Raw genomic sequence first — 23557 nt, forward strand, 5'->3', positions numbered from 1 at the left:
TCTGAGATAATCTCTGGATGTCTTTTGGGTGCAACTCATCTGTGTGTGGAGGGCCAGAGGTAGATCGTTCTGCAAATGCAACATCTGTATGTTTACCATTGAGCAAACATGGTTTCTCTTTTCTTTTTTTTACCCTAAGCAGATGACACTTGTGATGGACGCATTCCCAGGCACAAAGATTTGCAGGGTGACAGAATTTGTTCTCACTTGAAACCACAGCAGTCTCCTGGCCCTTACAAGAAACAAACAAGGGTTTTGGGGTTTTTTTGTGGAAGACTCGGGTCAGACTCTGCAGTGAAGCACTTTTTTATTAAGCATTCTTGCAAGAGCAGGTGTCCCAGATAGTAGGCACACCTGGTAGATAAAACTTTGACTTTTTATTCCCTATTCCCCTCTGCCAGGTCCCTCCCTTGTTTCCTCATTGGTTAGATACTCCAAGGTGTACAACCTACTGGGATCCCTCAAATCCCTATGAGCTTTCTTAGGTCTTGCAGCTCCCTTGACTTTTTTGTTCCTTCTTATCATAAGATTTTAATTGTACATCCTGATCATGGACACATTGATTGACTTCCACTATTATTAATGTTAAGGCCTCCTTGTATCCTGATCCCTGTCACATCTGCTTTGTACTGCAAAACCCGTTATATTTCATGCAAACAATCTATATCTTACAAAAGTAGTTACATCCTTCAGATGCAGCTATGTCTCACAGATGTAGCCATATACTGGCAGCCATATCTCGCCCCACAGCTGCATAGACACAGCTTCAAACACAACTGTATCTCACAGATGTAGCCATACACTGGCAGCTATATCTCACCCCACAGCTGCCTTCTGTAAAAACAACATTGGCATCTTGCACAATTTCCCCCTTTCCTTCAAAATACAATTGTTGCTTTTTGCATTTTAAGACCTTATTCTATGTAAGGCTTCAAAGTTAGACAGCATTATTGCACACTTATCCTCTGATGATAAATCCTCTTGATTCTCCTTCTGTTCTCTAAGTGGGAGCATTTCATCATGATGTGGTGGTGGCTCCAAAGGCATTTGTTTACACAATGATATTTCTATCAATCTTTGTAACCCCTAACCAGAGCCCTAACACATGGAATTATACAGCATCTAACAGCCATTAATATTCTGGCAACCACCATCAGAGATGTAAAAATCGATACTATCATCCACTTCCATTTCCCAACCCATGATTCTAACCATCCTGTAACAGAGCTATCTATTCCTGAATTCTTAGCCAATTCTTCTGCTAATGTTGTAAGACCTTGTAATGCTCTGGTTATGGTTCCATCTGGTGCTATGTTTTTTGGGATGAAGGTACAACATTTACCATCTAACATCACACAAACACCTCCTTTTTCTGCTAATATCATGTCCAAAGCTATTCTGTTCTCCTATGCCCATCTACTGGTGGCATCTAATTGTTCTGCTATTCCTTTAACTGCATCCCTTGTGTAATTTAGAAACTGCTATTGATTATAATAAATATAATTTATCCAATACACATTTTTGTTTATTGTAACCCACCAAAACAGAAAATATTCAAAACTTGACGCTACTTGATTTCTTGCTTTGTGTTCATCAGGAACCCCTCTGGGGTCCCCAATGGAATCATTATAGATTCTATCATCAAATGACACTCCCAGATCCTTTTTCGTTCTTTTTCCTAGGATATGGGATCCTTTTTCAAGTGCCAGGGTGGCCAACTGAACAAGAGCACATATGCTTTTCCAATTTTGAGGGAGTATAGACCTTAGGATTTTTCCTCCACAATACCACAATAGATATGCCCTGGGAATACTTACAGCTAAATAATTTCCTGCTTTGTCTTCAGTCACATCTAATGACTCAGTACACACCTCTCATTCTCTGAGGTATCCAGTAGCACCTACACCCTGTCTTGAGAGACAAGCTGTGTGATTACCACCAGACACTGCAGAGAAAGCAGGAGGTACTCTGTCATTTTTGGTCAACAGAGAAGGAAATAACAGTGAGAGAGACTTGCAGGTCTCATCTCCCCATGCAGTTCTTTATTGGTATAAGGCAATCATACACCTCATTCCTTGTGGATCTTTACTCCATCCTAATGGAAGCAGAACTACTTGTGCAGTAGGTCTTCCTGAGGCATATGCATGGCAATTGCTCTGATTCAGGCTTTTCACTGTATATTTGACCCACTCAACCCAGGCATTCAAATCTCCATATCCTGTTTCAATTTAAAATGTCTGTATTAGTTTTTTTCATTTCAGTTATCATTACTATCCAACAGGTCAATCCCCAGCCTGTACTGGTGCATGGGGTTGTTTCATCCGAGGTGCAGGACTCTCTGCACTTGTTTTTGTTGAATCTCATGAGGTTCTTTGCCCAAACTGGGAGTCTAGTTTTGGTCTCCCCAGCTCAAGAGGGACAGAGAACTTCTGGAGAGAATCCAGCACAGGGCCACCAAGATGATCAGGGGACTGGAACATCTTCCTTATGAGGAAAGGCTGCTTGAAATGGGGCTGTTTAGAAAAGAGGAGACAGCAAAGGGATCTCATTAATAGTTACAAATATCTAAATGGTGAATGTCAGGAGGTCGAGGAAACACTTTTTTCTATTGTATCTAACAACAGGACAAGGGGTAATGGAAAGAATCTGGAACACAAAAAGTGCCATTTAAACGTAAGAAAAAACTATTTTACTGTTCAGGTGAGGGAGTGCTGGCACAGGCTGCCCAGGGAGGGTGGTGAGTCTCCTTCTCTGGAGGTTTTCAAAACCCACCTGGACATGCTGCCGTGCGACCTGATCTAGGTGGACCTGCTTCTGCAGGAGGGTTGTACTAGGTGATCTCTAAAGGGCCCTTCCAACTTCTGCCATTCTGTGATTCTATGATTCTCTGATTAGCCTTTTATTTCCCCTTCTGTTCAAGTTAACACATTTGGTTTGTCATTGAGTAATTCCGAATAAGACCCCTTTGTTTTCTGTGCATAAGAATCTGTCCACAGACAGCAACAGCCACTCAATCGCAAACAGTCATTCAATCTGAAACATTTTCTTGATTCCTTTTTTCTGTTGTTCATGAGAGAGGCAATTCCACAATTCCCTTTATTCTCTCTGGATTAATTTTACATTTCCCTTCACTGACCAAATGTCCCAAATGTGGAAGATGCCAATGTCATTTTTGCAGAATGCAGCTGTGGGGTGAGATACAGCTGCCAGTATATGGCTGCATCTATGAAATATAGTTGTGTTTGAAGCTGTGTCTATGCAGCTGTGGGGCTAGATAACTATGGATAAGATATAACTGCCAGTATATGGCTACATCCATGAAATATAGTTGTGTTTGAAGCTGTGTTGTTGCAGCTGTGGGGCTAGATATAACTATGGGATGTAACTATTTTTGTAAGATATAGATTGTTTGTGTGAAGTATAGCTGGTTTTGCAGGTGCAATGGGGATGAGGATAAGAGGGGGGCCTGAACATTAAATTCATGAACGTGTCCACCATCAGGATGTACAACTAAAATTTTACCTAATAAGTCCAAAGGTGGAGTTGCAAGATCTAAGTAATTTGAGGTATCCCAGTAAGTTATACACCTTGGAGTACTTGATAGAGAAACTAGTGAGGGACTTAGCAGATGGGAATAGGGAAAAAAAAGTCAAACTTTGTATCTATCAAGTGTGCCTACTAGCTAGAACACCGTCCTTGCAAGAACGCTCAATGAAAAAGTGCTTCACTGCAGAGTCTGACCTGAGTCTTTCCCAAGAAAAATTGTTTGTTCCTTACACCAAATACCTAACTTCATCTTTGACATATTGCAACTTAGTTTTTGATACTCTGAGTCCTTGTTCTCTTTAAGATTTCAACAAAGTATTTGTGGCTTCTTTTACCACATTGTTTTCTTTCCCTAAAATCAAAAGCTCATCAACAAACTGAAGCAAAGTCAGTTTGTTTTTGTTTCCTTTTAAACTCTAATAATACATATTCATTTTTTAACCATTATTTGAAAAATTATATTTATCTGTTTTGATTATTATAGTCCCAATTAAAGTCATCCCAATACACATTCTTTTTTTCATAGAGGCAATTCCACATTCCTGTCAGTTATCTTTTCTTTCTTCTCAGACAAAATAATTTTCATATACAAATTAACATCAACTTTAGATTATATTCTGAACAACCAAAGAAAAGATCACAATAGACATTGATTTCCACGCACATGTAACACAGAAAGGGGTTAAAACCTTTCAGAGAGACACACAAACCAGCAGTAAAAAACTTCACACAGATACACTGGAGGTGAAAACGAAAGTGAAGATAGCAGGGAGGGGTGTGTACAGAGACTAGCTCTGTGGGCACCTTTAATTAGAGTACACATAATTGCTACAGCTTAAACTTTTTCTTTTCCTCTTATGTTTATACTATATAATCTAAACTGCAGCTTTTTCGGCTACAGTCTAATAAACATTTAACCTATCAGCAAATGGTTTGTTTTGATATTGTAATATTACAATTTGATTTTACAAATCACATAGTTGTCATTCTGTATGAGAACGTTTTAATAACATCTCTTTTTCTTTGGGCTGGTTTCGATATGCTCTTAACAAAATCCATCCCCATCTTCTCAAGCCCACAACTTCTTTTTTCTTTTTCTACAGACAAATTATTTATTTTTTTCATTTTAATATATCCAGCAACTCAACATCTTTCAGATGATCTTTTAACTATTTACACAGCTTTTCAACTTTAGCCCACTTAAGAGCTAGCAAACTCTTAAGGGTTTTTTTGGTGGGTTGGGTTTTTTTTTTGCATTCAGAAATGTGAAGTTCAACAGACTCCTCTTGTTTATATTCAAAAAGTGACATTTTAAACAATCCTCTCCATGACACTAATTTTATTTTGTCAAATGACAGGGACGACAGGAAAGACACAGACACCAACAAAAAGACTAGTCTCACTTTCCCATCTACTTCAAAATGTCACAAAAAAACCCCAGACAATGTATTCAGACACAACAAAAAGCCCACTACACTTTAAGCAGCAAAAAAATTAAACAAAATTATATATATACTCTTTAGTCTCCTACAATGCCTATCTAATGTGAAGTATAGTCTGAAGTTTAATGACTGACAGGTCTTCCCTTGGTCCAGATAAAACAACAACGTTATATCATCTTTTTCTTATCCCTGTTCCTTAGACAAGACATGTCAATTCCCCAACATCCTTCCCTAGAACTGATTGGAGGAATGTTCCTGGGACTTTTTCCCTAGTCCCCCTTATTTTCCCATTGTGGTTTCCCGAGTCTTTTCTGTCACTCTGTTGTTTGCTTTGTCCTTCCCTGGCTGTTTTCCTCATGGAACAACAGAACCGTGGATTCGGACTCCACAATTACTTCGTACCCATTGTACATCCCAATCACTCACACACAGAAAGTCTCTCAGAATGCCCTGACCACTAAGGTAATACTTAACAGTCCATTTTCTTACCTTGGTCAGCGCACAGTTTCCTGCTCAATACGATCATGCCTACTACTCCTATCCTTCCCCCTGTGGTTCACTGGATCTGCCTTCAAACTTGGTTGCAGGATCCACTGAATCTCCTTTAGAGCCCTGCTGATGACTCATGAGATTGTTGACATCAACGGGGTGCATCTTCCCGTCCTTTGGTGAAAGAGGTCATCAGGAAGACAACTTAGGATCCCAGCTGAGCCCTCATCTGTAAGAAACAAACAAGTTTTCTTGTGAAAGACTCGGGTCAGACTCTGCAGTGAAGCACTTTTTTATTAAGCATTCTTGCAAGAGCAGGTGTCCCAGACAGTAGGCACACCTGGTAGATACAAAGTTTGATCTTTTTATTCTCTCTTCCTCTTTTCCAGGTCCCTCCTTTGTTTCCACATTGGTTAAGTACTACAAGGTGTACAACCTACTGGGACCCCTCCAATCCCTATGAGCTTTCTTAGGTGTCACAGTGCCCCTTGGATTTATTTGTTCCTTCTTGTTGTAAGATTTTAATTGTACATCCTGATCATGGACACATTGATTGACTTCCACTATTATTAATGTTAAGGCCTCCTTTCATCCTAATCCCTGTCACACCTGCTTTATGCTACAAAGCCCACTATATTTCACGCAAGTAATCTATATTTTACAAAAATAGTTACATCCTTCAGACACAGCTATGTCTCACAGATGTAGCCATATACTGGCAGCCATATCTCACCCCACACCTGTATAGACACAGCTTCAAACACAACTATTTCATAGATGTAGCTATATCTCACCCTACAGCTACATTCTGTGAAAACAACATTGGCATCTTCCATACCCTGATCCCACACAATTTTGCCTTTACATACTGTTTGGGTCTGGTGGTAGGTTCTTTTCTCTTTTCTTTTCTTTTCTTTTCTTTTCTTTTCTTTTCTTTTCTTTTCTTTTCTTTTCTTTTCTTTTCTTTTCATGTGGCATTCAGTTTAGTTTGTGTTTCAAAGATTTTAGCACCTCTTCCACTTGAGACATTTTGTGCCTTGCCAGGCAGCGTGCAATCAAGGTATTGGGAGACTACAGGTTTTGCCCATTACTTTCCTCTTTTCCAGACTGTAAGTAACGATTTTGCTCCTGAGGACAGCTCTTTGGCATTTCCCACGGGATTACCAGTGTTACTTCTAGAAGATTATTAATGTGGAGGAAGTAATTCATTTCATCTCTGTGAAGTGGCTGAACTCTGCATTTAAGAATGAGCTGTTAAGTTGTCATGATTTCATGTAAGGTTTACAGGCTGCCTGAGAATGGAATAGTTATGAAGGCAAACACAGGAAGGATTTTTACACCCTTCAACTCCTAATAGGCCCCCTTTCAAGCTGGGAAAAGCATCTAATCTGTGGTGAAGCTTACCTTCAGCAGAGAATCAAGTGTCATTCCCATACTTCCAGCACTGGTGGTATCTCCAGGCATTTGTCAGGTCTGTGGTTTTCATCAAGCTAAGCCTAGTCGATTCTCTGCTTGGTAGACGCTGCATGGCTGATCATGTATAACCTGTTGTATTTGAATCACAGTCAAGTTCCCCATCTAGATGAGTTTAAGGAGAATTCCTCTTCCAGTTGTTTTTCTCTGTCCATCTCATCTGTGTTTTATCTGCAACGGTTGTGGACAGCTTATTTGACAAAATTTGACAGCATTTCTGAACAGCCACCAAGCTGTGTAAATATGGGGCCCAAATGTCACACTTCAGTAAGGGAAGATATCAGTAACATCTCTACTTGGGGAAAACAGTGTTTTCTGCTCTAATTGAGATCTAGCTCAGTGTGATTTCTGTCCTGCAAGGACCACATTTTTCTGCAAGCCTGGATAACAATGGTTGGAAAGTACAGAGAACTTCTGGAGAGAGTCAAGCACAGGGCCACCAAGATGATCAGGGGACTGGAACATCTTTCATATGAGAAAAGGCTGTGGGAACTGGGGCTGTTTAGTCCAGAAAAGAGAGGACTGAGGGGGGATCTTATTAATATTTACAAATATCTAAAGGGTGGGTGTTAGGAGGCTGGGGCATCCCTTGTTTCTATTGTAGTTAGGAACAGGACAAGGAGTAACAGGATGAAGCTGGAACACAAAAACTATTTCACTGTGAGGGTGAGGGAGCCCTGGCACAGGCTGCCCAGGGAGAGTGTGGAGTCTCCTTCCTTGGAGGTCTTTAAGACTCACCTGGATACATTCCTATGCAACCTGATCTAGGTGAACCTGCTTCTGCAAGGGGGTTGGACTAGATGATCTCTAAAGGTCCCTTCCAATCCCTACCATTCTATGATTCGATGATATAGAGAGTGAGAACAGCAGGACTAGCTTTGGCAAAACAGTAGGATTCCCACCTGAGGAGCAGCAGCTCTCAATCAGCACACAGTCAGCAGACCTTTTCAGGTGCTGCTCTCGAAATGCCAAGTGCCACAAGAGGACCAAGCATTGCAAAGAGCAACTGCACATTATAGAGCAACTCTATGCTACATGGCACTGGCCAAGATAAGAGCACCAAGCCAGTGCAAAGGCTAGGGCAAGAGCTAATGCACCTGAGTGGTAAAGTTACTCCAAAGCACTCCAAGCAAAGCTTCTCTAGGAAGATGGAAGTTCAGATGACATTACGTCAGCTGTTTTATCCATGACGTATTCCTAAAAAATTCTCAGCAAGTACCTTATACTATTTCTCCTTTCTTCAAACTGCTTTACGTTAAAGATCTTTAATTAAAGTGAGCTTTTCCATGTGTCCACAATTGATTCCTTAAAATATTAATAATTTTCCCTTCATTGAGTATCAAAGCCATTACTTTTTTCCCCATGTGTCCTTTAACTATATTTAAATAATTCATTTATCTATTTTCCAGCTCTCAGGGAGACCATTTGTTCAGTTTTTTTTCCTTCACATGGTACAATCCCATTTAAAACACAGGATATTTCCTCCTCCTAAAGTTATGGGATATTTTCTTCCTTTCCAGTGTTTACTCAGCACAAGAATCTGGTTAGCTATCATTTTTTTAGGACACAAATGTAGCATGTAAATATGTGTCTACCTGTGTATAAATGCCCTTTCCACTACTCATCAATCTTGCACTAATTAGAAAGACAAAAATATTTTAAAACCAATTAATGTCACTGAGAAACATTCCAGTAATTCTCAAAACACAATGTAACACTGATAGATACATTTAAATTATTTCAAAGCATTTTCACAGAGCACTGAGTAAGTGTAAGGGGAAGCAGGGGTTACAAGTTGCATCACTTGGCTCATGGATCCCTGACATAGGATGTGGATTAAGGTTTAAGTGAGACCAGCAGTTCATGTTCTCCCTCAAAAAGCTCCTGAGTCACCTGATTAAAGTGCAACCTTGACAAATATGCACAGCCTCATCTCTCACAGTTGGAATCACCAAAGAGGCTAAAAACAGCACCATGCGCTGCATAATCTCTAACCTCAGGGGACAACAAAAACAGAGAATTGCTGTGTCAATCTCATTTCCTTGTTAGGCTCATTATCATAAATGCAGGCCTTTGGTTTGAATGCCACACTTCAATAACATTCACCTATCAACAGCTGCTGAAATATTGAATTCCACAGTCATCTTTTCCTTTTGATGCTTTCCCTTTTGTTTCTTTATCCATAAACATGAGCAACTGAGCTAAGCTTAAATTAACTAGCTGGGGTTAAAGGTTTAGGGCAGCAAATTATGGCTAGCCTGCTTGCAGAGTGGTTTAGATTACAGAGGAGAGTTGCCAATCTTAGCTCTCATCATGCACTCCAAATGTGCAGAGCAATATTGGCAGTTCATGGCCAAATCCTGCATGCTTTAGTTATCACAGGAGCACTGCTTCCATGAATAAGTGGAGCAAGATTTAGCCCCTGCTCAGAAGATAGAGATGAATCACACTTTTATTCTTTGAGTACCTCACAGTACCTTCAACACAGGCATGTTCAGTGATTGATAGCCTGTGTCTAGATTGGGTATTTTTCTATATACTGACAAATATTCTCTTTGCAGTGATTTCTAGGAGCAGAGTATACACTGCAGCAATGTTAGGCTTCATTTTTTTCATTGTGCCCTTTGTCTTTGTTTTGATTAGGTTTTTTTTCCAGGGGTCAGTTACTTCCCATCCTTTTTCCACTCAGAGTTCTCTGAAATAATCCTGTTACAGATCTCCAGCCCTTAGCATCAGTGAAACAGTGGAAACTTGCATCAATAAATGGGTAGGGAAAGACACAACCTTGGCTTAGGGTCAAATCCCAAGTGGTGCCACAGTCTAAGGGAAATGAAGGTGCTTGGCTTTCTTGAAATGAGCTGCTGGTATCAGCTAAGGGTTTTGCTTTTTTTGGTTTTTTAACTTGTTCAAGGCAAGGGCTATGTATTAACTGTTTTAATCCACAGTGCAACTAAAATGGGATTGAGATTCAGAGATAAATGTTTGGCTAATGATTTCCTGACTACATGCTATTACTCATGGGATCACTCTGGTGCTGGAGGATGTGGCGCAGGGAGTGGCCATGGAAGGGGGCAGCCCACAACCACTCACAGTAGGTACAGCCACATCTCCCCACACTTTGAGACCATGATTTCACCCAGTCTGCCTCTTTGTCAGTCTAGGGCCATGCTCCTCAACTGCAAAGCCATGTTAGTCCTCCTGCAAGAGCCACTGCATGTCTGTAAAGAGCTTATGAGTAAAATTGTGTTCCCCTAAAAAGGGGCATCCCACAAAGCCAAAGGTGGGACCACTGGGATTAAATACTTTTGCCAACAGGGCTGAGCTTCAGGAGCCTGTCAGATTAGGCACAACACACAGCCTTTGAGCCATGGCACCAGAATTTCTGGTCTGAAGGTCAGGGGAAGAGTCATAGAAAGAAAGCCTTGGGTGGAAGGGGAGAAGAACAACATATTTTTAGGTCTGCATACCCAGAGAGGAAAAGCTAAGCTTTCCTTAAAACAACTGAAGGGGCATTTTGGTGGTCTAATGATTGTCATTATCTAAAAACTTTAGCAGAAAGAAATTCAATGCAAAAAGCACGCATTCCATTTTCTTCTTGGCTGAGGTCCCCTCCTCATTTCAGTGGCTTTAGACCTTGTTAATGCTAAATCTGCTTCTCTTCATGTTCATAGAGACCTGGCATCTGCGTGATGAGCTGCAGGGACCCCCAGTAAAGGAGGCAGCTTGGAGGACATGAGCAGCCAGCTGTGATTATCTGTCTGTCTGAGTCTCACAGTAGGGCAAGGGTTGTCTCCTCCACCAGCAGCAGAGGGGTCGGCATCAACACCAAAGAGTAGTGAGCTCCTACGAATGTAGTTCACACCTGAGCAGGTAACTTTTGGATGTTTATTTGAATACAACTATTAAGAGCCAGATATTAACTTTATACAATTTTATTACTGTATGGACCTCCAATAGCTGATGGTGAGAGCCAGAACTGTGGTAGAGTCCAGTCAGGTGAGACAAAGTGCAAGACACATTTCATTTCTGAGTGTGAGTTTCTCTCACATTTACTTCCACTCACTCGTTTGTGTTACAGTACAATTTTTTTTTAAAGCACAGGCAATCAAAGAGTCAGAAAACAAAAAGACTGATGATTGATTTTGCTTAAGTAAAATAGTGATTTCTATTACACTGGCCTTTACTTAGAGGCTTTTGGCTGCTATAAGGAATCGATTTATTCTACTTGTCAAAAAAATCAAAATCAGAAACAGCCCAGCTCCTTGTACGCCCTCATCTGTAAGAAACAAACAAGGGTTTTTTTTGTGAAAGACTCGAGTCAGACTCTGCAGTGAAGCACTTTTTTATTAAGCATTCTTGCAAGAGCAGGTGTCCCAGATAGTAGGCACACCTGGTAGATAAAACTTTGACTTTTTATTCCCTATTCCCCTCTGCCAGGTCCCTCCCTTGTTTCCTCATTGGTTAGATACTCCAAGGTATACAACCTACTGGGACCCCTCAAATCCCTATGAGCTTTCTTAGGTCTTGCAGCCCCCTTGACTTTTTTGTTCCTTCTTATCATAAGATTTTAATTGTACATCCTGATCATGGACACATTGATTGACTTCCACTATTATTAATGTTAAGGCCTCCTTGTATCCTGATCCCTGTCACATCTGCTTTGTACTGCAAAACCCGTTATATTTCACGCAAGTAATCTATATCTTACAAAAGTAGTTACATCTTTCAGACACATCTATGTCTCACAGACGTAGCCATATACTGGCAGCCATATCTCACCCCACAGCTGCATTCTGCAGCCACACAGCTGCATTCTGTGAAAACAACATTGACATCTTCCACAGCATGAAAGAAATGCCTGGCTTGTAGAAGTTAGCTCGACTTCCCTGCAGGAGAGGGGCTGGAGACCGAGGGGCTTAATTACATCTGTAGCAAAGGGTCGCTTTTCATTTCCAGTGAGTCCGACTCCAACTAAATAAATAAAGCTGAAGTGGGAGAGCGATGACCACAATTAAGCGGCCGAAACTCCACGTGATTCTCGCACCACTGCTTAAATATAACTAAGGTGTTCTGTAATTTTACTTCCACAAGCCAGAGGGCTTATTGTAATCCTGATAAATTATAGCAGCAGAAGCAAGAGAGAAGTGGGACAGAAGGAGGGAAATGTTAATGCAAAATATAAAATTGCCTTGCAGAAAAGAATGGTGAAAGCGAGCAAGCGGTTTGTTATCGTTTATTTTTCTTCAACATATCATTCCATTTCAGCCGTCTTGCATCTCACACAGATCTCCACCATTTCTCAGAAACGTCTCTCGATGGCATCTCCTTCTCCTCCTGTCTTTCACCGGCGTTTCATTATTTCTCAACTGTCCCTGAAAGGATCTGGGAAGGAGGCGGAGGGGAGGGGGGTGGTGGTGGAGGGGAAAGGGACGAGCCTTCGCCCCACGTGTCCGCTTCATTTAAGCAGTTTGCAAAAAGCCGGGAGGGGGGAGGCACGGGGACGTTGCAAATAATGTTAAATGTGATTAATCTCCTGGATTCCTGGAAATCTGACATGCATGAGTTACAGCGAAACCTCTTTTATTTCGCCATGAAATGCTTTTGCATAATGAGAAAGAAAATGTCCTCTGCGCCCTAATCAACTCTGACAGGTCCTGGACTCCCAAATACTTTTATTTATGGCATTATTTATTTCACCTCCAATAACCGTGGAGGCGGGCCGCGCCTCGAGAGGAGGGGAAGGCCGGCCGGTCCGCCCGGCTGGTACCCGCGGCGGGGCTGCGCGCCCAACCGAGGGGCTACAAAGTTTTTGCGGCGCTCCGCCCGGGCGGGGTGGGTCCCCGTGGCCCCGGTCGGGCGGCTCTTCGGGAGGGAGAGGGGAGCGGGGACAGGGGTCGCCTCGGCGGCAGACCGTCCCCCGCAGCAGAGCCCGTGGGCTCACCTGCCCCCGTGGAGGGGCTGCCGAGAGCGGCAGCGGCGGCCCCGCCGAGGGCCCGCCTCTCCGCCCCGCTGCCATTAGCAGAGATTACCCTAAACACTTGCCGGTCGCCGCCCGTCTCCCTCCAGGCATTGGCGCGGCCGCCTGTCAATCAGGCCGGCGCCCCGCCGCGCCGGGGCTCCGCCGTGCCACAGAGACGAGCCGCGGCGGCGGCAGACACAGCCCCGGAGCGGAGCGGAGCCGCGCCGCGCCGGGGGAGGCGGCAGAGGATGGAGGAGGAGATGCAGCCGGCGGAGGAGGGGCCGAGCACCCCCAAAATCTACAAGCAGCGGGGTCCCTACAGCGTCCTGAAGACCTTCCCCGGGAAGCGGGCGGCGCTGGCCAAGCGCTACGAGAGACCCACCATGGTGGAGGTGCCCCGCGGACGCGGAGCGGGGCAGCCCTTCCCGCACGCCGCCGAGCCGCTGCCCTACGCGCCGCACGGCCCCTTCCCCAGCGGGCCTGGCCGCCCCGCCGCCGCCCCCGGCGCTGTCCAAGGCCACCCGCGACCGCCGCCGGCCCCGAGCTCCGCGGCCCGCTACGGCCCCTGCCCGGCGGCGGGCGGCGGCGCGGAGCTGAGCGCAGGTACCCGGAACTCCTCTCCTCCGCCGCGCAACTTCGCGGGGCACTTTGCGGCGGGCGGGAGCGGGATGGGGGCCGCGGGCTCCCTCCCTCCCGCTGACACGCGTCCCTGTCCCGGGAGAGGGGGCTAGCGGCGGGATCGGCCCCCTGCGGGATCGTCCCGGCGTCGGGTCTGGGGACGGCGGAGAGGCGCGGGACGGGCGGTGTCGGGTATGGCTAAAGTTCGCGGGGGCGGCCGCCCGGCCGGCATAGCCCCCGGGGCGGTGGGGGGCCAAGAGGAGGCGGGGATGTCGGGACCGGCGCCGTCGGGGCTGTGCCCACAGCCGCTGGTGGGGCGAGCGCGCGCGCCTGCGGGAGCGGCGGTGTCGCCGGCGAGGCGGGAGGGGGGCAGGGGACGGGTGGGGAGGGGGCAGCCCCGGGACGACAGCCCCGGGACGACAGCCCCGCTCCGCTCCGGCCGCTCCGGCGCGGCGTCGGTCTGGGAGCGAGGCAGGCGGGGGCTGGCTGCCGGAGGGAGCCGCTGGTAATGGAGGTGGCGGTTTTGACGGAAAGAAAACAGATCGGCTGCCTGCCTGCACCCGGTCTCATAAGATGCAGCGAGGAACAGATCGGATTATTTTATTATTTTTTTTCTTTTAAGGTGTAAGACACCGAGATGCTGAACGCGTATCTTTCTTCTAGTGATGGCTTGGAGTTAAAAACCACGTAGATCTTGATATGCAACCTAAATTTGGCATCAAGAAATGGGAAATTGCATCTTTAAGCAGAGTACAATCAAAAATGAATTACAATAAATCCTATATAATTGCATAGGTCATTCTCTTTAATGAGATTTTATTAACCTGACTGTCAAGCTTTTGAGTCAGGCAGATATTTTATCTTCTTCAACTGATAAAAGTGTCAGCTATAAACCACCATATAAATATTCATAAATCTACACATCTGTGGCAGCCTATCAGCATCATTCTTTTGGACATTAAAAGCATTCTAATTACTTTCTGTCTAGCAGAGCTGAAATGCTGCCTGTTATAGTATGTGCTTGGCAGGCATGATTGCTTTTGTTTGCCATCACAAATAGCAGCATCCTATTTTATATACTGATGGTCCAGAATATATTCAGGGTTTGACTGAACAGGATGAATATTATGAAGCACCATCTGGTTTTGATAACATCGGGTGTATTAACTCATCTGTTAATTTTTGACACATCATTGATTTATTTATTTAGAAAAATTGGATCCTGTTTTGGTATGTTGCTGTTTGCCTTTGTAACAAATGTGATGACATTTTCTTACTAAACAGGGAGATATGCTAGTTAATAGGATATATGGCTGTGTTTTAATGCTTGTTTTTGCTCAGAAGCAGCCGTGTGCTGGATGAATTTATCATGTCTCGTTACAAATAATTCAAGTACTTCACTGAAAAAAGTTTAATACTTGAATAGATTAGCCTGAAAATTTATGGCTCTGATGTGTAGTCCCGTGACCTGTGGCAGAAGGTCATCTTGTCTTTTGGTTTTTTCTTCCAACTGCTTCTTATTTGAAATGCCCAAATGGTGTTAGTTTGGTATTTTTGTGGCCCACAATCAAAGTGCTGCTGATAAATGTGACACCTACATTTCTTTTCAGAAGCAGATTACGCCATGGAGAACATTCAGCTGTCTGGTAGATGATGTACAAGGCCATATTCGCAGCAAAGCCCTCTGGGCTTAGATGAGCAGAAGTTTGGACTTTCTTCTGCTTCTCTAGATTGTACTAACCAGGCGCTAGAGCAGGCTTCAAAGTTTGTCATTGATTCAGTCCTGTGCTAAGATAAAAAAGAAAATAAATACAGCTAAGGACCTCTTGTTTGTGCACTGAGGTTCTATGAAGTCCCTGTCTTGTCACCTGCACATCCAGGCTTTACTTATTTTACTTCAGGTTTCCATATGGGTCCCAGCATACCCATCTCTCAGCTAAGACTTAAATACCAAGCAAAACAGAGCAGGAGAAAACAAACCGTAAACTTGCTACAATGTGCAGAAGTGGGATCTTGTACGAGTTGTTACCAGAGCCTGATAAAGCAAGAGGCAAGGTTTAGACATCCAGGGTGTTGTAATCCCTGAGGTATGAGGGCTTTGCTGAGCTATGCACCTCTCCTTCTTGCTCGGTGGTGGAGAAGCACCAGGCACCCGGAGTTGGGGGAGCCATAGTATTGCTAAACTGAGCAGGGAGCTGTTGAGGGTGAACTACTTGGGACCTCGGGGCTATACGTACGTGAAGTACTTCCATCCTGTCATCCAGAGCCTCCTAACAAATATGTGAGCTAGTTTTATAGCTCAGGCTGCCACCAGGCAGGCAGAGCTGGGGTTTTACCCCTCGGGGGTGGGAGCATTTGCATGTGTTTCACTCACCAGTCACTCTGCCTTTTGCCCAGTGCCTGGGTTCCCCACAGCAGCAAGGGGCACAGCATGGGCCCTTCCCAGAACAGCTCTTAGGCAGAGGTTCATCTCACAAGTGGTGAGTATTGGAGGGAGGGAAGGATCCTTCCCTTAGCGGATGTCTGCCTGCAGGTCCATCAAGGTGTTCTCCACAAGGCAGACAGTCACTCTCCATGACTTGCATAGTTTTCACACTTAGCTCACTTGTAGCACTTGAGTGCTTACTTGAGTGAAAGGATGGAGGGCTATAGGTCACATTTTGTAGGGACAGCCATTTCATAGATAGTTGCAGCAGTGTTCATATCTAAACACAAAGCCTATATGCATGGACAAAGCTATTTGGGGGGTATAGAGCTGCTTGTACCAGGATCTGTGGTTCTGTAATTAGAATATAATTGAACAAATCAAGAAATGCAAATAATCAGATCTGAAACTGAAACGCTCTAAGGTGAAGAGTGAGGTGATTGAAGTCACTAAGGAACCTGGGCTTTCAAATCTTTCTGGAAATTAAATATCAATGAATACATTCCCTGCAGGGGAGAATGTACGGTATTCAGACCCACTCACTGACTTTTTAAACCAGCTTCCCAAGATTACAAAGGAAACCATGGAAAAGCCATGACCTGAATCCAGAGCCATTGACATTAACAATGCCCTATTAATATAGCTGTCTGGTGTAAGCATTGAAAAGATCCTCAGGTGTAGGAAAAGCTGATGTTATACCTGACAGTCTTTCCAGACATGTTTTCTGATGCATCGTTGTAAATCCTCAGGTTGAGTTTCAGAAGTTTACTCTTCCTAAAACCCTGGGTTTAGTCTGGCAGCTGGATAGCTAAGCAGCCGCGTAGTTCAGCATCAATGAGGAAATGGCATGAAGATGAATGCTATATCTGGGAGTTGGTACCTTATGGTGCCACATGATAGTGTCTTCTGATCACTTGCACTCTCAAATAATCTGGTTAGGAATACTTTTAGCAATTTAATACTGTTCTTATTAGCACTTTATGGGCCCAATCCAGCAAGTCCACCTAAAGGCAAAAGTCTGTTTAAAGTCAATAGAAGTTGTGTGAGACTGAAGGCTGCGGGGTCTGAGAATGACATGGTTAGTGAGCATCATAATGAGGAGAAGGAGTATCGCAATAAGACTTTAATAAACTGTTTAGACTGTTTTTGTCTGGTGCAGTCATTTCAATAGAATCTTCCTTTCCTAGAAAATACATACATTACATTTAATCAATTAAGAATCATAGATCGGTGATTATTCAGTAGTAATTACATAAAGCCAACTTTTTGTCATTTCTCAGTGATCAGGCATTGCACAGTGATTGCATTTCTAATTACAGGCAGTCTGTAAAAGCTGAAATCCCAATTTCTGCGATATATGCTAAATGGGCAGCATTTGTTTTTATTTTTTCTCCATCACAAGCAATAACCATAGTTATCATTCTCATTTAGGCTTGCTCAGACCCTGGGTATGTGTACCATTACTGGTGTAGGAGTTGCTTCAAGGCGGTACCCGCTTCCACGCAGAGCCAGCTGTTTAGAGGATGCATGCTGAGAGCACCCTCACTAATGCTGCCTGGCGGTACCCCTCAAAAAAAAAAGCATTTGTGAATCTGTGTCCCAGCATTTCAAAATAGGCCTGCCTTGTCAAGGCTTTCATTTTTTAATCTTTGAGTATGAGTTAAACTTAAGAAAGAAACGGTAATTGCTGTTATTGCATCTTTGTAGTAGATCTGATACTGAAGATTAAATCAATAGTGTAATTTCTGAATAAAATTCCAGTTACATTTTAAGCCATTATCACAGTGAATGTGCCTAATGCATTCAATTTTGCAACACCACTAATCATTAATTTTATCTTTGCTGATGTTAGTGTGTATTACAGCACTCTTCAAAAACGGTGTTTGAATGTCAGGTTACTTTTTGCCATATTTTAGGAGAAACCATAATATTAGACTAACGTCTCTTATACTAATCTAATCCTGTTTCAGTTGTTTCATTCATATTTTGTCCCTTTGCAAAAAGGATACGCAAGGAATGAGTAACTGTTTTGTCAACAAGGACCATAATGATTAAAATACAAACAGTAAATATGACTTCAGGTCTGGAATCGGATTATAGGATTAAAATGAATGAAAAAACTGCCCTGTAGTAGGATTGCAAAGTTCCAATCAATATCATCCTGTAATAATTTTAAAGGGAAGACATGGGAACTAGAGAAATAAGGCAAAGACAGCACAACTTGAGGTCGTTGGTGATGCTACTTGACTTTTTTTTATTTTCTTTTGGTTTATCAGGTCCCAGCTAGAAGGCTGCAATGCCACCGGGGTTCCTGTTCTTTTAATTTGTGTAGCATGTGTTGTGCTGTGTTACTTTGCACTGCACTTTCATCCTAAGGGTTAAAGACAGCTGTCCTTAGGTTAATTCGGTGAAAGGGAGGGAGGGACAGCAGATGTGGAGGCTACAGAGCACCTGGCACCTCACCAGCACCCACCCACAGGAGGCTGATGGCGAGGATGCTCTAAGTGGTCTTAGGGCACTCAAACCCTTCACGTGCCAGTGGGCTTGCTCTGCTCAGCCTTGGGCAGCCTGGTAGCCTAGCACGCCTGGCTCACTCTATTTGCCTCACAGCCCTGTTCTTACAGTTAAAGCCTTGGGCGATCGCATCCTTGGTTCTTGTGATGGGAACCTCTCCTCTGGCTGCGTCCAGTGGAAGCATTCCTGTGCATCTTCAGCACTGCCCTCTGTGCAGAGATCTGGGGGAAGGTAAAAATGCAAATTAGCAAATCAGGCCAGCTGTACTAACCTCAACGTGAAGTAGGTTTTCTCACCAGAAGGTCTGTCTTCTGGATCATGGAAAAGTACTGTGTGAAGTGTCACCTCTTAAAGGCCTGAATTCTGAATGTTTCTGTTCTTTGCATATTATCAGTGTGATAAGGCTACGTCTTCATCTCTAGTGGTGAAGTTAAGATAAATGAAGGTCTGGGGTGCTTAGCCTCCTGCATCTGTAGCAGGTTGCCTTTTCAAAAGTGAATGCGTTTGTCACTTTCTAAAAGTCAAGCCTGCCTGAGAAGAGCTCTCCAAAATTGGCAGCGCTTAAACCTACCAGCCTTTTTTTTTATTTAATCTCATGCAAAATGTTATCTACATCTTTTTGAGATGCCTAGAGGAAGGAACTTGGCTGTGAATAAGCTAGAAGATTTTTTTTTAAGGGCTTTCTTTTTATTGGGCAGCCTAACAAGTTGTACCACAAATGTCTTGGTCATTTTCTGTCTGGGTCCAAGAACTGTTAAAGCGGCTTGAGGTATATTCATAGACACTGCAGAAATCAACCACGCTGTTCAGGGTGTAGCAGCTATTGCTCCCTGAGACATGACACCTCCTGTCATTAGAGACGAGGCTGACTGGTTGCGGTCTGGCATCCTTTTCCTACTTCAGAGCCTAGCTGCTGCCTCCAGAAACTGCTGCACAGCCCCATGTAGAGTTTCTTCCAGAGTTTGTGCTCTGCAGTACTCGCCATTGGGGGATACTGGCCTGCCCACAAACTCGCAGGAGGTCGGCAGGACAGAAAATAATTCCTCCTCTGATCAGAGGAGCTTTGTGTTTTATGTTTGGTGCCTTTCCTTGATACGAGAAGAGGGTTTTGCGGTTAACACTGTGGAGTTGGTTTTGTACATCTGTGGAACCTGAGGCAAAACGAACAGCAGCAAAGTCTACAGAATTGGGGGTGGGTCACGTAAAGTGTCCCATGCGCAGTGTCAATCAAGTGCAGATTTTTGCTGCACAAAAAACAAAGAGATAAAGCTCAGAAGCCTTGTTGGGCAGGAGCACGGCATAGGACACAAGCACAGTGCAGAGTCCTGCAAATGCGTACAGGCAGTGCCCACCAGTAGCTTGAAATAGGTTTCCAGAGAAGTACTTCCTTGAACTTTCATTTGTAGCGAATTGGATGGAATTTGTATTTTTTTCCCCCTTTTCCTGTCTTAATCCCTCTGAAAGAGGATGACAGTAAGCAGTGACTATGATCACAATGCATTTCTGATTAACAGCAAGGACATGAGGGCACTCTCAAAATAGAAGCAAAGTCAGGATTGTTTTAAATCACAGTGTTGCAGAAGTATTAAAGCAGAAGCCATAATTTTAATGTGTTCAGAAATAAAATGCATGGTACTTTAAACAGTTGTATACATTCATCTAGCTGCTACTGCCTGGCGTAACCTTTTGCGTTAGGTTTCTGTGATTCATCTTTTCTTTTGTTGCAGAGAGTCGAATGATCCTGGATGCCTTTGCCCAACAATGCAGCCGGGTTCTAAGTCTCTTAAATTGTGGTGGAAAACTACTGGACAACAATCACTCTCAGTCCATGATTTCTTGTATAAAGCAGGAAAACCCAAATTATAGTGAAAGACAAGAGCAATGTCAGCTTGGGAAGATGGTCCATAGCCAGACGTCAGACATTTTAGACATAGAGATGCAGTACATGCAAAAGAAACAGCAAACCTCAGCCTTTCTGAGAGTTTTTACCGATTCTCTTCAGAACTATTTGCTTTCTGGGAGTTTCCCTTCTCAGAACACCTCATCAGTAAATGATTTTAGCCATTTGGCAGATGTGGATCCACTTTCAACCTCTCCAGTACACACTTTAGGTGGATGGACATCTCCCGCAACATCTGAATCTCATGGTCACCCATCATCTTCTACACTTCCAGAGGAGGAAGAGGAGGAAGAAGAAGAAGGTTACTGCCCTCGGTGTCAAGAGCTAGAGCAGGAGGTAATTTCTTTGCAACAAGAAAATGAAGAACTACGTAGAAAGTTGGAGAGCATTCCAGGTAAATAATTCCCTGCCATATAATATTATCAGTTGGTGACAGAAATAGGTAGGGTAATAGTTTGGTTTAAGTTTTAGCCGGTTTTTAAGGTTGCTGTCACATGTGATCAAACATTGGAGTTTGTCCTTGGCCAAAATTCCTGTAGCTGTGCCCACTGGAAAGTTATCTGCTGGTACTCATCCATATGAATCTTGAGTCCTAGACTGGTGAGCTGTGTTCAGGATGGTATGTGCTTGTAATCCCAAATTCTAAACATCAAGTGGTTTGTCACAGTAATTTCAAACATATGCTTTTATACCTAATTATCTGTTTTGTGCTTCAAGTGATATTGCAGCTTATAAATCTAATTCCCTTTTGAGGCTGCTTTTTTCATTACTCAAAGTTACATCCATACTTTTAACTGAAATAATCTGGCTTTTACCTTGAACAACATCCCTTAAATTGGTGTTAGCTCAGGGAGATGCATAAATACATCTCCTCCCATTCATCTTCATATAAAACCTGAAAAAAAAAAAAAGCTTGACAACAACTTCTCCAGTTCAGCAATACCTAGCAGCCCCTGGGAGAGAGAAAGCAGACAGAAAAAAGTTACCCTCTCTGTGCCCCTTCTGACTTTTCTTGCCCCTTTAAACTTAACAACTTCTCACAGTTAAGGTGCACTGAGATACTTGGAGAGTGGTATCAGATAAGAACAAAGTATCTTGGACCTGTATCCTACCAACTTTAAGCACAGGCAAAAATACAGCTCAAAGAATAATACCAAAAGCAAATTGGAATTTAGCAAATTAAAAAACTAAGCAACGTGCTTCTGACATGTCTAAATGCAAGGGAGCGGCACCTTTGCTAGCTAAAGTTTGACATGCTTCGCGTAGATCCATGCAAAGTTAATTGAACTAATCCCTGAATGGCAGAAAAGTACAGACAGTACAGCATGATCTGAAAGAGAAAAAATACTTCCAAGCTGCTAACTATGCAGAAAGGAAGACGGCAGTAACCAACAAGTGCCCCGTCATGTAGGTGTAGTTGCAAAATCTGAGCAAAAAACAAGCAGCAGTTTTCATCATTCTTCTCTCCAGCCATCAGTAATGTATCATGTGTTATTTGTATTACATTGTCATTTTCTTTTGTGTGTTGGTCCCTAGGGGTACAAGCAAACCCCATAACTTAGACCTAAAATGACCATTAGGGTCTGTAATCTGATTTACAGCTTTAATGAAGTCACCTGTATTGAACCCAGTAATGTTTTTGACTTTTCAAAAAGTCACATTTCACTCAAGTAATATCGCAGTGGCCTCCAGTCCTGAGTTTGAGACTAGTGAGCAGTGACCGTACTTCTTAGCCCTGACAGTTGACGCCAGTGGTTAATTACACTGGTGAAAATACGTGCCATATTCCCTGCCTGACTACCTGAAATCAGCTTCGAGCCATTGACTTTTATGCTTTGGTCCAGCAAGTGAAGTGCTGTATAGGACTTGTTACTTTTTCTGATTGAAGTTACTTAGAGATTGAAAGCTGATTTAATGTCCATCTGAGATAAACTCAGCAAACAGAGCTGTTTAAAGCTCCACAAATTAGTTGAATGCTTCTTTGCGGTTCCTTTCTCCCCATATACTCATTTCTTTAAAATTTGGGCACTGGAAATGCGTGCAACATGTTCCCATCTGCCTGAGGAAAGGTGAATAGTCCCTTTGTTCCACCCACGGCTGCCCTGGGCCTTTGGCCATCAGTCATGCAGCTGAGGTTCCCGTTCCGCGCGCGTTTCTTCTTAGACGTATGTACTTTGCATTTGGCTGTGTTCATTTCCTGAGTGATCCAGGTTGCTTTGGCTGCCCTATTTGCACACTGTTTGTCAATTCACCAGTTTCTGTAGCACCTGATTTTTTTTTGATTGTTTCTAAATTAACTTTGTGCTCTTGGTTAGACACGTTGAATGGTATGGAGGCTGCTGTCAGTCCCTGTTTAGCCCTGCTAGAAACACATCTATTCGTGGTGATTCTTCCAATGACAAATACTTGAGGTGCTGATAACAGGTTCTTAATCCATATGTGCTACCATCTACTGATGTTGTGTATTGCTACCTTTGCAGTCAGATAGCTCGTTAGTAAGTTAAATGCCCTTCAGGAGCCTGGGTATATTACATCTGTTCAGCCCAACTTTTTCAAGCAAACCCATAATCTCATCAAAGAACGACAATCGGGTTAGTCTGACAAGATCCACTTTTCATAAGAGCGTTTTGACTGGTATTAATTATATTCATAGTCTTTAGTTGTTAGTCAATTGAATCCTGTTGCCTGTATTTTGCTCAGACTAATGCCAGGCTAAGCAGCCAGCATTTACCTGGGTCATCACAGTCACTCTTTAAGAGAGAGATAAACATACACAGGCATAGTCATTTTCCACCCACCAGGAGTAATGAAACCCCTTGTTAACGGTACATCAAAGGTAGCAGACAAACTAAAATTAAATGTACAAGGACATATGACTTCATCAGACAACACAGAATTGTCACCAAATGCATCTGCTGCTATCTGAGTGACGTATACAGATAGGTCTGATGTGACCCAGGTGTTTGTGGAAGCAGTAAAAGCCACAGAAGGTGCCCTCAGATTATGCTACATTTTAGGACAAAGGTCTGAGCTCCCCAGGCAGTCCCACAGCTACCACTTAGTAAGATTAATCAAAAATCAGCTGAAGGCAATATCTAATTACTTTAGTCTCCAGTGCTGATTTTGTTCCAGTTAGCTTCTGCTACCACAGAAGCCAGCAGAAATTTTTCCGTGACTCGAAGCACCCAGCT

The 23557-nt window shown here is 43.4% G+C and overlaps 1 protein-coding gene across 1 annotated transcript in view; it reads left to right on the forward strand.

The window, feature by feature from the left end:
• Positions 1-13084: 13084 nt before the first annotated feature.
• The window catches only part of BEND4 (BEN domain containing 4), a 31782-nt gene continuing 21309 nt past the window's right edge, over positions 13085-23557 (forward strand). The window contains exons 1-2 of the mRNA XM_061992898.1: positions 13085-13512; positions 20194-20760. Coding sequence (XP_061848882.1) covers positions 13158-13512; positions 20194-20760 — 922 coding nt within the window. The 5' untranslated portion in view covers positions 13085-13157. The remainder of the gene's footprint in view (positions 13513-20193; positions 20761-23557) is intronic.

This window comes from Colius striatus, chromosome 3, assembly GCF_028858725.1.
Source record: "Colius striatus isolate bColStr4 chromosome 3, bColStr4.1.hap1, whole genome shotgun sequence".
NCBI lineage: Eukaryota > Metazoa > Chordata > Aves > Coliiformes > Coliidae > Colius > Colius striatus.